General features: G+C 40.8%; 1 protein-coding gene across 3 annotated transcripts in view; it reads left to right on the top strand.

Annotated features, from left to right (window-relative positions):
- The window catches only part of DPP10 (dipeptidyl peptidase like 10), a 227,879-nt gene extending 214,195 nt beyond the window's left edge, over nucleotides 1-13,684 (top strand). For all 3 annotated transcript variants that reach the window (XM_026089010.1, XM_026089009.1, XM_026089011.1), the window contains 7 exons: nucleotides 3,719-3,913; nucleotides 5,338-5,392; nucleotides 9,700-9,799; nucleotides 10,371-10,429; nucleotides 10,518-10,590; nucleotides 11,952-12,025; nucleotides 13,547-13,684. In XM_026089010.1, coding sequence (XP_025944795.1) covers nucleotides 3,719-3,913; nucleotides 5,338-5,392; nucleotides 9,700-9,799; nucleotides 10,371-10,429; nucleotides 10,518-10,590; nucleotides 11,952-12,025; nucleotides 13,547-13,684 — 694 coding nt within the window. The remainder of the gene's footprint in view (nucleotides 1-3,718; nucleotides 3,914-5,337; nucleotides 5,393-9,699; nucleotides 9,800-10,370; nucleotides 10,430-10,517; nucleotides 10,591-11,951; nucleotides 12,026-13,546) is intronic.
- The last annotated feature ends 433 nt before the right edge of the window (nucleotides 13,685-14,117 follow it).

The following is a 14,117-nucleotide window of genomic DNA, read 5'->3' as shown; positions in this document are numbered from 1 at the left end:
AGGCACTGCTAAAGGCACACGCTTGGTAGGTCTGAGCTTTGAAAGTCAGGAACAAAAATTAAAATGGGCAGGTGCAGATGCTGTCACATACRAGAAGACAAAAATGAATCAGGAATTATTAGGCATCATCTTCATTTAAATCATTCTGCTCTTGTTATTTGACTATGGAGAATGCCGGGAGGCTGCTTCTTAAGGAGCCCCTGGAGGATGCCAAAGAGCATGTAGCTTTGCATTGCCATTTCGGGGCTGGCTATGGTTTTGCTGTAATGCTTTGGCTGGTCTGTTGTTCCCTAATGTCTATCCATAGTCAGGTGGGAAGAAGATTTCTGCATTTATATTACACCCCAGCATAAGTGTTTTTCTTCCAGGCTTATTAGCAGAGTCAAGAAATAATTCTTTGAGCAAGGTAACACTGAACAGAAGTTAATTATTAGTAACCTATAAATAGCAATGAGTGTAAAGCAGAAACCCTTGGATCCAAATACTTCAGACCTGTGAGAAAGCTGGAATCCCAGAACACCATACTTTGGGCTGTGCATCTAGTATCGCACTATAGTAACAAGTCTGCTTTCTTATGGAGCCCTCAGGGCAGTGGTCAAACTTGCCTGAAGGATTAATACCTTGCAGAAGCCCCACTGAAGAGTAAAAGTGGGGCCTAACGGGGGCATAGAAGTTATGCTGTCTCCCTATGGAGAAGGGAATCACACCTCAGCTAATCAGTATCATTTTATACTACCGGCTGAAGAGTAAAGAGACCTTTTGATGCCAGTGGGAATCTTGACATGCGCCTCAACAGAAATGGCTCTATATGCCTGTCAGAGGCTACTTATATGGACATTCTTGAAATAAATTAGCCACTGGAAAATTGTTTCCAAAAGCAATACGTCAAACAACCCATCATGAAGGAGCGGAAGATGTATGGAGTTTAAAGTCTGAGCCTAAAACCAGCCCAGCTGTGCCCTCTGGAGAGGAGCTCGGGAGGAACGCTGTTGCCAGTTCCCACAGACCAAGAATCTTGCTGGGGTTTTGTTTCATTTAAACCCCCTTTTTTTGGTTTAAAATGCCTACTGGTGCAGAGGAAAGCTTCTAAATGTTTTCCCCAGTGCCTAGATATGTAACGTATATAAAACAGATGAGGACACTGTATATGTTTTGTTCTTATGTTGGGTGGGAAGGAGGCAGGCTGACTGGTGATTTTTTTCACTTGTATGGGGAACAGTAAACTACTGGAAAGATACCTAGCCAGACACAGCCAGGGTATTTCTGACAGATTATCTAGTTGTGAAAGTTGGAAGAACTTAAATATATAACTGGACAGAGGCTGCGGGTACTGAAAACGGTGGTAAAAGTTCTGTGAAAGTAGCTGTGTCAGTGTGGAGGGCTTCTGAAAACCGTGTTCTGTGCAATAAGCACAAATAGTAAGAGTCGTTCTGCTCCTGCTCCTGTTGTAGAAATAACAATAATATACTTCTGAGACTGGTATTTTCCACAGAGCTCGCTTGACAAAAAGTAATTCCAAATTCATTGCTCTGCATTGTTCCACAGTTAGTGTAATCACAACTGAATCGCTTAAGCAGACACAAAAATACCCTGGCTTTCTTTTTATAAAGCCAAGTGTAAACTTGATGCACAAGATAATGATGAATCAAGCATAACATATTTCCACTGAATCTAAAACTAAGTAATCCTGATTTCAGTGTATGATATATCAGCTATGTATGTATGGTAGGTCCTACTGAATCGAGAACATATGTATTCATCACATGCTTGCTAATTAATAGCACGATTACCTTGAAGGTGACCTGTTATCCACAGCTAAAAAAAGACACTGAATCAGCACCTTACTGTATGTAAAAGGCAGTAGTTATTGCAGGAGATGATATTATCTCTCTTTCCTCCCACAGGTTTATGTAACTCTCTCAAACTAAGACTTCTTCAGCAAAATAATAATTTCTGGCTTCATCTTTCTTTCACCTTAGACAGGATATTCCTGCAGACRCTGTCCAATCTAATTTCCATACAGCCAGCACAGACACTTTTACATTTTAATTTGCATTCAACTGGCAGATGCGGTCTGCATAGAAGTGTTTTGCATTTTGTACAACTTCACGGTAGCCTGCTCTCTTATTCTGTGTTTATCTTGGGGGAAAAATAATGACAAGCTCCCCTTTTAAAACTGACATTTTGTTTTCTTTGGAAGAAAAAAAGTATATATGCCTTCAATGGAAAATGCTTATTGTGCCTCTAGAAACTGCATTCTCCCATTCTTTTCTGCCTTTTCTGCTATAAACAACTTCTTTTTTGTCATAAACTAAACTTATCACTCCTGTCTGCATCCATCTCCTGCTATGAATTCGGATGGAGAAAATATAATTTTCTCCAGTGTGTACTTTAGTCTTCTTTGTAGCCTATTTGAAAAAATCCATTCAAGGATACAATAATGCAGTTATTTTTGTTTTCTGAGATGACGTCCTTCTTAAGAACGTTATATAAATCGCAGTCAGGGTACTGTCGTGTGAAAGGGAGGGACGGAAGGCCCTTCCTTACCTTTATAATTTACGTTTGCCTGCCAGAGCCCCCCTGTTTGAGGACTTCCCTGAGACAGTTTCGCAAAGTAAAAAGAATAAGATTTTGTTAAAGCGACAGATACAACAGGTTCTTGCTGCTACAGATTTTCTTTCTATGAGTTCAACCTAACAATTAAGCGCTTTCAATAATAATATATTTCCCCGGGTAACGTCCGACGTTTGTCGGAGGCGCAAGTCTTACCAACGAGGCGTCCCTGTTTGGGGGAGGGAGAAGGGGGCTCGCTCGTCAGCAGTCTCCGGTGAACAGGTCGGCAGTTCAGTTTTCTTCCCTTCCAAAAACTTTAGTGAGCTGTCCTCTGTTTTGTAGTTGCTGAAGGTGGGATGTGGAAGCGCGGCAGACGTACTTCATCGGCCAGATTGCCATTTGCGCGGTTGTTGGGGGTAGGCCCCCCTTCTTTACATGTCGTATGCAGCAMAGGGCGTGATTTTTAATATGGTAAGCAGGGATRACGAGGCTGGGGGTACTACAGGTCAACAGTTAGTCAGTGAGCAGCAATTATTTTTGGGGATGCAACCCTTTGTGGTCAGGGGCAGACCGTGATACCCCTGTATCGCTCCCTCCTCCGCGTGCAGCTGGAACAAGCTGTCCGGCCTTCGCCAGCTAGTTCGTTACTCATGGTGCCAAAGGGTGGTGTGCTCTGGCTGCCACGTGCTGCTTTTCCCTTGTGCCCCCTTATCTTTCTCCCTGAACTCTCTCTTGTTCCCACAGGTACTGAACGAATTTTCCCTTTTGTCTGTTTAGTGCAACTTAACAAATTCTGCGTGAGATTTCTTAGAACTGAGCTAGCCATCAGAGATAACGCTGGGGCTTTTGTTCGCTTCGTTAGCCTATAAGCACTATGTGCTTCAATTTTCTGTTTCTTTCTGTAAAGTCTATTCAACTAGTCCAGCTACTCACTGGCAACACTGCAACAGAGTGCTAATAAAGTTAAAGAAATTAATTTGTCTGCTGCTACCGTAGGGATACCCTCACTGGCTAACGTGACGGTATCGATGAAAATGCCAATAATTCAGCAGGGTGGCATAACCGACTGAACCTGCCAGCTAGATTAAATGAAATAGCGGAGAACGGCAAAGCGCTTCATGTTGTCAATAGTCTTCGTTTGTGTCTGGTGTGTTGGTATTTGCAGTGATGAAGCTCCAGGCAGCCAGTTGGTTACAGATAAGTTTCACATTGACTGGGACTCAGTGCTTGTCAACTCTGATAATGTCATCGTAGCTCGATTCGATGGCAGAGGGAGTGGATTTCAAGGCCTTAAGATCCTGCAGGAAGTCCACCGGTGCTTGGGATCAGTGGAAGTGAAGGACCAAATAGCAGCCATAGAGTACGTATGTGCAAACTTTTCTTCTCTATTGCTCCACCTCCACCTTGGTGAATAAACCTTTCCAACTGACACTGCCCAGAATGTTTTCTTTGCGTAGGGAATGCCATTAATGTTTATTTTTAAYGCAGCTGCAAATTTTGAAACAATCATCTTGCATTGCAAATACTGAATTAAAGATCGAAGAGGTGCTTTCTTTGTGTGTTGGTGCTTCTCTTCGATAAAGCAGTCCTTCTGTCTAAATATGCAATCTAAATATGCCATCTAAGCTTGCTCATACTGGTCTAGATTCCTTAATATTTTAATATTTTACTGCATTTGTGTTACAGTATTTTAGGCCTATTCGATAGGGTGCTGCTCTCACTTCCACCTCGGTTCTGGAGTAATTGTACTGAGCAAATGGACTCATAATGGTGTAAATGAGAGCAAAATTTGGACAAGTGCCTATTTATTTCTCACTTGCATTATCATTCTCATACTGCTATAAATCCAGCGGCTGCAGAAGAGAGTCATCACCCACTGTAGATTTATCACACGCAGCTTTGACAGCACTCTTTACCAAGGGGCCCCTCTCACATGGGCTGATATTAATGTCTGCATGGACTTTTTCTAGGGGCTCCTCCAGGAAAGGCCAGGGCTAGCTGTAAGCCAGATTTTTCTCTTTTTTGGGGGGAGGGGGTTGATACCTCAACGATGGCATGAGTAGGTCTGTCTCTGACATGGCAGAGGTGGGCGAGAGGGCTCCTAGGACTGAGGCCGGTTAGGAACGGGCTGCAATTTTTATCACTCCCTTCCAAGTGACCCTTGGGGCAAGGCCATCAGAAGCAGCCATGGGCTGCGTTATGCGATTTGGGCTCTGTGTTCAAACACTAAGAGGTTATAGACTAAATTACATCTGGCCTCTTTCTTGSATGCGCTGCATGGGAAGAGCCCTTGGCTGAGAGGAGGGGCTGCAATTGGTTTTGGCTGTTCAAAAGCAGTTGGATTTTGCCCTCGGGTTATTAAATCTTTCCCGTATAAAATTCACCACTGCTGATTAATTGCCTTGATGAGAAAATTAATCATTCGGATAATTATCTAGACTCAAGAAGTTGCATTCGTCTAGCTGTCTGAAAGCCAGGGCGCTGGCCAAAGGCAGTCGCTTCAGCTCCCTCTCTTGGCAGGGGAAGATCCAGGCGCTGGGGAAGCTGGTGCTCCCYAGCCCGAGAGTGTCCAACGCGGTGTCTCTTTTCTCTCCGTTAGCTGAGGAATGAGTGTAARTGAGCAATTTAGACAAGTTGCATTTCCAGGTGAAATAATACTTTATTGCCGCTATTTGTTCTTTTACCTCACTCACAATTATGACAGTTCCTTACTGTATGAATAATTTTCTTTACATATTAGATTCACCAAAATAAAAAGAAAACTTCATTTTTTTTTTCTTGCAGATCCTTACTGAAACAACCGTTCATTGATCCTAAGAGACTGAGTATATTTGGAAAGGTAATGTGAGAAATAGCAGGATGTATCATCATGATTCTTCAAGAGAATACTGTAAATTCATAAGCAAATATATTTATCTAGTTTTCTAAGACAATTTCAACTACTAAAAGAGGGGGAAAACTTGCCATAATTTACTATATATTCTGTATTTTTTCTATTTTTTTTTCTCTAAATGGCTATTTGAGATAGATCAGTTTTTTAATACTGCAGTATTTGCATTTCAGAATCTGTGGGAGAAAGTGTGTCTGCTGAGAAAGATCTGTTTTCATTAGAAATTTTGAATATGGACTTAGTTTCTGTAAAAGCTTGCTTCTTACACTTTCACTTTTGGGCTGTAGTTAAATAGATAACATCCTTCTAATGCAAGTTTTATATCCAAATGCTTTATTGACCATTCAAGTGTGCTGAGTTATGAGCCTATAGTACCAGGAACCACTTCCTCCATGTGCCATCTGCTAGAAATCTCTCCTTTGCTATTTTATCAGCTGCTTAACTGCATGGTATGTCATTGCCTCTAGCGTTAGAAAGAATCRGGCAAAGGTTTAACCTTTCGTAAAGAACTAAAACACATTTTACTGATTTCCATTAAAAACCAGCAATTAGAAACAGCGGATAATTAATGCTTCTTTTACAAACTAGCATTTGCATCCTCCTCCTTCTCCTCCTTTTTTTTTTTTTTTTTAAGTGTTACCTTGCAGATAATAACGTTTTGTGCCTTTCAACACAAAGCAGCAGCAAGCCGCACCRGGGTACCTAGACAAACCCCGCGATCACCAGTGATAGGAGCAGCGTGCCTGCCACCAGGAAGCCCCTCGCTTCCCATCGCGGCTCTGCTACTAACTTGCCGCACGGCCTCAGGCAAGGCACTTAACCTTCGTGTGCCAGTCTGCCTGAATGCCAATGAGGATAATGATATTCACCTCCTGAGCGGTAGCATTTTGAGGATTGGTTAATGTTTGTAAAATGTAGTGGAAATGAAGCACTGACTACTTTTAGCTTTCCACGTGTGCATGACCTTCYTCTCAAAAGATGTGAGCTCTGGCCATGTTTCTTGAGCTAAAAACAAAAACCTGTCATTGCAAGAATATCAGCAGCATCAAGAGCGGTATTTGGTTTTTGGGGCAGCCTCCAGACAGGGATTGCCTTCAGCTGAGCATGGATGGATGGGGCTGATTGCATCCGCCACATAACAGCACACATTTCTATTCAGTTCTRGTGCTGCTTACCAAAACACAGGAGAGTACCCATGCATATAAGCATATACATTCCTCCATATCCTCTTTTCTCCAACGACTGAAGATGTTATTTCTGCAATGCCATCTGTAAACACCCCCAAATTACTCATCTGTTTCTGACTTCAGAGATTCATTTCGTTGCTACTTGAAAATTTCCACAAGTTTGTATAGGAGATTAGACAGCATCTTGTTTCCTAATGGTAACGTGATGAGACAAGTACCATGGGGTGTACATTTTAACAGGGCTTTTTACACGACTGCTGAAGGCTACCTGCAAAAACTTTGTCTTCCACAAAGCATTACTGATAGTGGTCTTCCCACACTTATTTTCTGAAAGCAAGATTGAGGAATGAAAATCGGAAGTGTGGCAAAGAGCAAAAACTGGGAAACTCAGTAACCTTCAATGCTGTTTTGAATTCAGTTTACTGTTTCCAAACTAGTTAACCTCTCAACGTTGCTTTCCTGAGATCCAGCTTCCAGTGACAAACAAATATTCATAAATCTTAAACGTCGGTTTTAGAATTAGGAAAAAAATCCACTTAAAAACTTCCTAGGGTAATTGCATTTCCCGCCTCTGTGCTTATTTTAGTCAATTAAAAATCTTATAGACCCATTTCCTGTTTACTATGTACAGCAGTGTGATAGAAAAAGTCTTTTTTTTTCCTCTCTATACATGAAATTGTGCTGATTAATGGAAACAGAACATATATTTGCTTGAAAATAAGATGACTTTTTTATTACCTAATGCTGATCCCATACAGCTGAACTCATGCACGCTGTCATGGAGCTCTTCAGATTATGTGAATTCTAGGAGGCATTTTAGAACAACTCAGAAATAAAAATCTTGCCAAAATCAGTAATGTAAACTACTAACAAGAGTGACAAGAATGTCTAGAGGGCACAGYGTGGAAAATACCTACTTCTTGGTGCCAGGCAATCTGCCAGTGCTGTCTTGCTTATCTCTGCGAGCAGTAYGTGCCCAAGTGATGTACGATCCAAGGGCCTTCCTGAATGGTTACACAGCAAATTATGGTTAGTGTGCATTCCCCTGTRTTGGAAGTAGAAAAAGAGCTTGAAAATAAGTTAAAAGGAGGACTTCACAGCCAATGGCTTCTTTAAAATATTGCAATTAGGATGAAACAACAGAAATCAGACCTATGAGCAAGGCACCCAGATCCTTGCATTAGGAAATATATAAACTGTTGATTCCACCATCACTGTGAGATGCTTCTAAAAATGTCGGCTCACTGTGTAATGTTTTTGTCCTGGAAAGCTTGGCTGGAAGCAAGGGCACAAGCACAAGGAAAGAAATTCCCAGGAGAGCTAAACCAAGCTCTTAATGAATACAAGGCATAAATAATAAATAATAAATAATAAATAACCTGGCAATATCTATTCTAGGATTAAAATTGTATTGTGGAGCTACTGGGAAAGACACAAACAGAATATTAAATAAAAGAAAAAATAGAGAACCCAGAAGCAGAGGAAAGTTGCTCTTCTCTTAAACTCTGAATTATACAAGTTTTTGGTGCCCACTCAGAAATTCTTTCTTAGGCTGAATCTGCTTCTGCACATGGACAATTCTGTGCTCTTCTTGGCCTCCTGTGCTGGAATTTCCATGGGAAAGGGACAACTTAGTTCCTCACCCTCCTTGGCAAATCCAATTCTGTTTTTCCTTTTGTGTGCCCATTTTACTATAGACTGGCTCCGAAGAACGTTCCTGTTTGCTTCTTATGTAAGGTTAAAGGTTTTTCAGGTGTTTCAGCTCTTCCAGAGAGGGCAACTGTCAATTAAATATTTAGACATGAAGAACGGGAGCAGGCAGGATACAAAAAAGTCCACAAGAAGCCTGTGTGAGCATTTGTCACAATAGTTATTTTTTTGGGGGATGGGTTGTATTTTTTTTTACATTTTTCTTTTCCTTGTCATGGGATAATTTCTTCTTGCTGAAATGTGTTTGTGCCAAACACAAAACAACACAAAACCCCAAAATACCTGCAAAAATCAATTTTCCAGCACCGATGAAGAAAGAACAAAGACGGCAAATAGAGAAATTTGAAGAGCCCATAATATATGAGAAAATCATTGATCCCAGACTCCACAACTCAGAATTTCATTTTCTGTGGGTCTGGAACAAAAATAGGTGTACACATATGGATTGTCAATGTCATTCAAAAGGAACCTGTGGTCTCAAATTAAAGCACTTGCTTTCATGCTGCTCCTTCCCAAATCAGAGGTGTTTTGTAGACATGGCCAGGGAGACGATGAAGAAATGAGCCATAAGGACAGCCAGGAGCGGTGGGGTAAGGAGGGAACTCACCCTCTACGCCCCGTGTCTCCCAGCTCCTTCCTGCTCTCTGTTCTCCTGGGCTGTAACAGCAGCCTGGTGGTCAGAAATTGCATCTAGAGATTAGCATAATATTGAGGAACGTGGCTACACATAGGGTTTTTTTCTGCAAAATGCTGAAGGATCTGTACCTCTCCCTGGGATGTTGGACAATGCTGCAGCAAAAAAACTCATTAATAGCAGTAGGATTCAATCTGCAAAGGTCCAAGTGTCAGAGGGAGGACACTGCAATCAGTTCACAGTTTTCCCCCATTCCCATACTCTGTCTCTCTCTCTCTCCGGTCAGCAATGTGCTCAGTGCGTCCCAGTAATTAGCAAATATCTATGTTAAATATATCAGAAAGTGAATACAAGTCTTCCCATCTAGGCTCTATTCCCAAGAGCCTTGCRTTCCTTTCTTTTTTTCCTATAACTTTCAAATCTTTTCCTAGCTACAGGCTAGTGTGCCATGATGGAACTATGGACCTTAAATTGAGATACACTCATTGTTATTAAATGGCATACTTTAAAGATCACAGCCGGGCCAAATAATATCTTTATTCACTCTTAACTGTATGTTTACATTTCCTTTAAAAGCAACTGTTGCAATTGTATATAAATACATACTATAAATTATATGCATGCTATAAAATACCACCATCGGATTAGCACAATGCCGTTTAACTTCATTATTATTAGAAAGAAATGAACAAACAAAAATCTCATGATATCGTTTCTACTGATAGGGATACGGTGGCTACATTACATCAATGATCCTGAAATCCAGTGAACGGCTTTTCAAATGTGGAGCTGTGGTGGCACCAATTACAGACATGAAGCTGTATGGTGAGTTCTCCCTATCCTTCATCTGCGTGACAGCTTATTTCAAAATATCTTTTATTCATGGAGCTACTATTCATTTTAACTAAGGGCAGGCAAAGTAGCGATATYGACTAGTTTTCACCTCGCTATCTCATTTTCCCCTTTAAATGAAAGGGTGAGGGCAGCTAGCATTGGGACAGTTCACCAAAACATGTAACAAATACATTGTTATTAACACCACGATTTTTGTCAGAAGAGTTGTGTTTCCCATTTYGCACTGAAATTCAATCAGGCATCTCATTCCCTTAGACTCTTTTAGTGTATCAGCCTGAGTCAAGATTTTTCATAGATATGGTAAGCAGAGATATGTGTGAATCTTTTAAGGTTAATGGTAAAGTTCCTTGTGATCTCARCCATGTCCTCATTCAGTCACAGGGTATTTGGCTCTGTATGTGACATTCTGGGTATATACTATGGACTATGGTACACAGGAGATCAGATTAAATAGCTTCTACTGACTGTAGGTCAGACCTGAGCATCTTTTAAATAGAATTAATTTTGATGAATTCTGAATTTTTTGTTTTTACTTACACAGCATCGGCCTTTTCAGAAAGATACCTGGGTATTCCTTCAAAAGAGGAAAATACCTATCAGGTAAGTTAGTGTAAACAAGTAATTTAAAGTTATAGTTTTGCTTTTAAAATACAATTCAGTTACACCTTTGTGTGTGTTTGCTTACTAGGCATCCAGCGTATTACACAATCTTCATGGTTTAAAAGAAGCAAATTTGCTAATAGTTCACGGGACAGCTGATAGTAAGTATTTACGGATGCAATTACATTTGTCGTCAGAGGTTTTAATAGACGGCTGCTCAAAGACAGATGAGGCGCACACCTAGCAAGACCATTTTTAGTTTTGTTATCCCTCTGGTAGGGTTTTCTATCCAAAGAGATTGGATTGTCTGTTTCAGTTGTCGATTCTGGCTCTAAGCTGATGGCACCTTTCTTTGCTGGCTATTTGTACCTTTTAGGTGCTGTATGTTCTAATTTCTTTAAATCTTGCGGACCACTGTCTTGCTCATGAAAGGTATTATATCAATTATTAATAGAACAACATACATTTTTAATGGTATTTTAAATTTATAGAGCTTCTGCAATTGAAGAAAAAATTACCGGTACAGTTGGTGAAGTACAGTACCTAACAGGAAGTTAAACTTCCCAGCTAATTAATTACAAGTTACTGCCGAAGCATTGGAAGCTGAACTATGGGGAGCCCTTTCACAGAGCCGGTAGTTTTAACGCTGGTGTAACACAGACAAATAGAAAAATAGAATAAGGTCTGGCACTTAAATTGCAATTACCCACCAACCTGCCACCCTTGTCAAAGCCGTGCTTTGGATCGCAAGCGCGGTCCAAGGGGTGCAGGTCCCGTCCGGTGCACCGTTCTTCCCGGAGCGGCTGAGAGCAGCTGCATTAGGCGGCCGAGCCGGCGTGAGGGCCGCTGGCTTTGCTGATTGTAAAAGGCAGCAGCAATTTCTACCCCTCCGAACTCCGCTCTCGAGGGAATTGGGATGCTGATAGGTGTCTGAGCAATATAATGTGTTCAAGACTATGACTCTTGTTGCCTGTTGTCCTTGCTTAATGTCACATCTAGTGACGTGGCCCAGCCCACTTTCAGCCTTAGCTGTACAAGCCTAGAACRTAGCAATAAAGTTGCCTGTTTTTACCACGGGAAAAATTAAGTTGCTGATATATTACACAAAGTTCATTACCTGAAGAAGCATGGGCTGTAAAAACCTTGTGCAAGCAAGAGAAGATCTGCTGGGCTTTCCTTTAACACAATTATAAACTGTCATGATGTTCAAACGCAACGGTTTTACACACCTCTAAACTATTGCAGTCTGTGAAAATCAAGGGTAGCGAGAGGAATCCTTACTGAGTGACTAGAAAGCATAGCTTGGTGCTTTCATCTCTCATCTCACTTTTCCAAAAAAATCTGCTCTTTCATACTACGTCACCATTTTTGTTTGGGCTGTGCCTTTCTGACCAGAAAAAATGTTAGTCAACTGCAAATCTGGTATTTACAAAGAAACATCCTGAGTCAAAGTTGTTTAACAGATAAACATTTCATATTAACTTGGCTTTTTGTGATAATATCAAATGTCATTGTCTTGCAGTGAAAGTCCACTTCCAGCATTCGGCAGAACTAATTAAACAYCTAATAAAAGCTGGAGTTAATTACACTATGCAGGTATGTGCAGCTGCGGTATTTTCTATAAACGTAGTTCAACATTTAATCTCATATTGTTATTGCTTCCCTGAAAAGGATCCTCCCTAGCACCGTGCACTCACATTACCCTTGTTTGCAGTTAGAATGCTGTTTAATCCTRTTTTACTTCCTGTTAGTGTGGACTTTAAGAACCAGATCTTGTCACTGTTCTGCTGGGCTCCATCCCCTCTCTCACGTCTCCTTTTTTTCATCTGTTTATCCTACCACACTATATAAAATGCCTTCTTGTCCACATGCACTCCACTTGTACATGCGCTTGTCCACATGTAATATGGAAATATCAATATTGTAGTCTGTTTTTATCTAGAAAGGTGATGGGTCACATGAGACTACTTTCCCCTTATTTTCAACATTTCAAGCCCATTAAACGATAGCTAAAACGCTGGAACGCTGTTCCCTCTGTCCGAAGCCGCCCTGAGGGTGAGCGTGCTGTGAGGTCCAGGCTGGGGCAGAGGAGGACAAGGTGTCCTTGAACATGGCCAGCTGGAGAGTGACTGGATTTTGCTGGTTGAGGGTTCTGGTTGCATTAAAGTTTCTTGAATATCTTAGACGATGTGTTTTCTGCTCACTTCTCCAAATATCTCTGATGTTACACATTACGAACCTTGTTCTTACTGACCTATATAGGTGAACCTGTAGTTTCCGCTGAAATGTGTAAGATCACATGAGGGAGGAGGTGGTAACAGGGAAGTAGGTCTCAATTATGAATTATGCGTGAAATCCGAATGGCGGAGGAGCTGTTCTGGCTGTCCTTGTGATTTCAGCTGAGATGATCTTTTGGCCTGTGAAGAGAGCAAGTAGGAATGAGAGGTCCCTCAGAAACAACCCCGTTAAACAATTTTCATACAATCTTGTGATTGCYGTAGTTTGAGAAAGGGGCTGAATCCGTTTGCCTCAAACCACAGCAAGTCTCATCTCCTAAACTCTGTGATCCGGATTTATTCAGTCAGTCTGCAAATTCCCAYTCAGCCTCACTTGGGCGAAAGTCCCAATGAATTTTGAGTTAACAGATAAAAACGTCCTCATCCACCCYGGGAAAGGGAGGTGATGGGCTTTAGATAAGATAGGAAGGTAGTTAAAAATATTAATAAAAAGATTTTTTGCGTAACACTTAGAAGCTGGGATATTGAAATGTACCTAAAAGCATGAGGTATTTAAACCACATTGAAGTTAATGGAATTTGGATGCCTAGACACCATTGAAAATCCCAGCTAAATAAATTTGTAAGCACAATGACTGAGAATGTATTTTTTTTTTTGCTTTTACAGATCCCACTGCAGTGGTTATTTTATTTAAGTTTTGAATTCCGAGGGAATGAATTTTACTTTGAGTTCTGTTAGCTCTCCTTGTTGCCATAAAACTAATGTTATCATCCTGTTGTCTTCTAAAACATTTTGAAGATCAGAAAAAGAAAATTAGAGCCCTAAATTTTTGAAAAGCCTTTAAAAAACTGTTTACTTTTTTTCCTTTTGCCTCTGCTAGATCTACCCAGATGAAGGTCATAACATTGCTTCTGAGAAAAGCAAATATCACCTTTACAGCACAATCCTTGGGTTTTTTAGTGCTTGTTTAAAGGAGGAGACACCAATTCTACCACAGGAACCTGAAGAGGATGAATAAGGAAGCCTGTTTGTGTAGTACTGAAGGGGATTTACTTTGCGGCTCAATAAAACCTTAAATAAAAGTGACTGTAAGATTGCAGAGTCTGCAGAAGCTCAAGGGCAGCTAAAGGATATCACAGCGGAACAGCACATTTAGAGACAATGAGCTAATAAACTGGAATTCGAATACAACGTCCAAACATATTACCAAGGGACAAAACCTTTACCTTTGTGGAAGGTCAACAGTTGGTTACAGTTTCCTGGAAGAACTTAGTTTTGCATAAGTGTAGGGTTAGTGCATGTTTGTTATGTTAAGCCTCACTGTTGGTTCTGTAAGTGGTTGCTCGTTTTTTAATTTAAATGAACATCTTTATTCATCATAATGCACAACCTATCATAAGTATTATGGCCACTAATACTTTAAAAGGTGAGCTGCAATCTAACACTTTACT

Source organism: Apteryx rowi, unplaced genomic scaffold, assembly GCF_003343035.1.
Source record: "Apteryx rowi isolate R43461 unplaced genomic scaffold, aptRow1 scaffold_8, whole genome shotgun sequence".
In the NCBI taxonomy this organism is placed as follows: Eukaryota; Metazoa; Chordata; class Aves; order Apterygiformes; family Apterygidae; genus Apteryx; species Apteryx rowi.
Note: the sequence above shows the minus strand (reverse complement) of the source record. Positions and strands in the feature narration are given on the sequence as shown.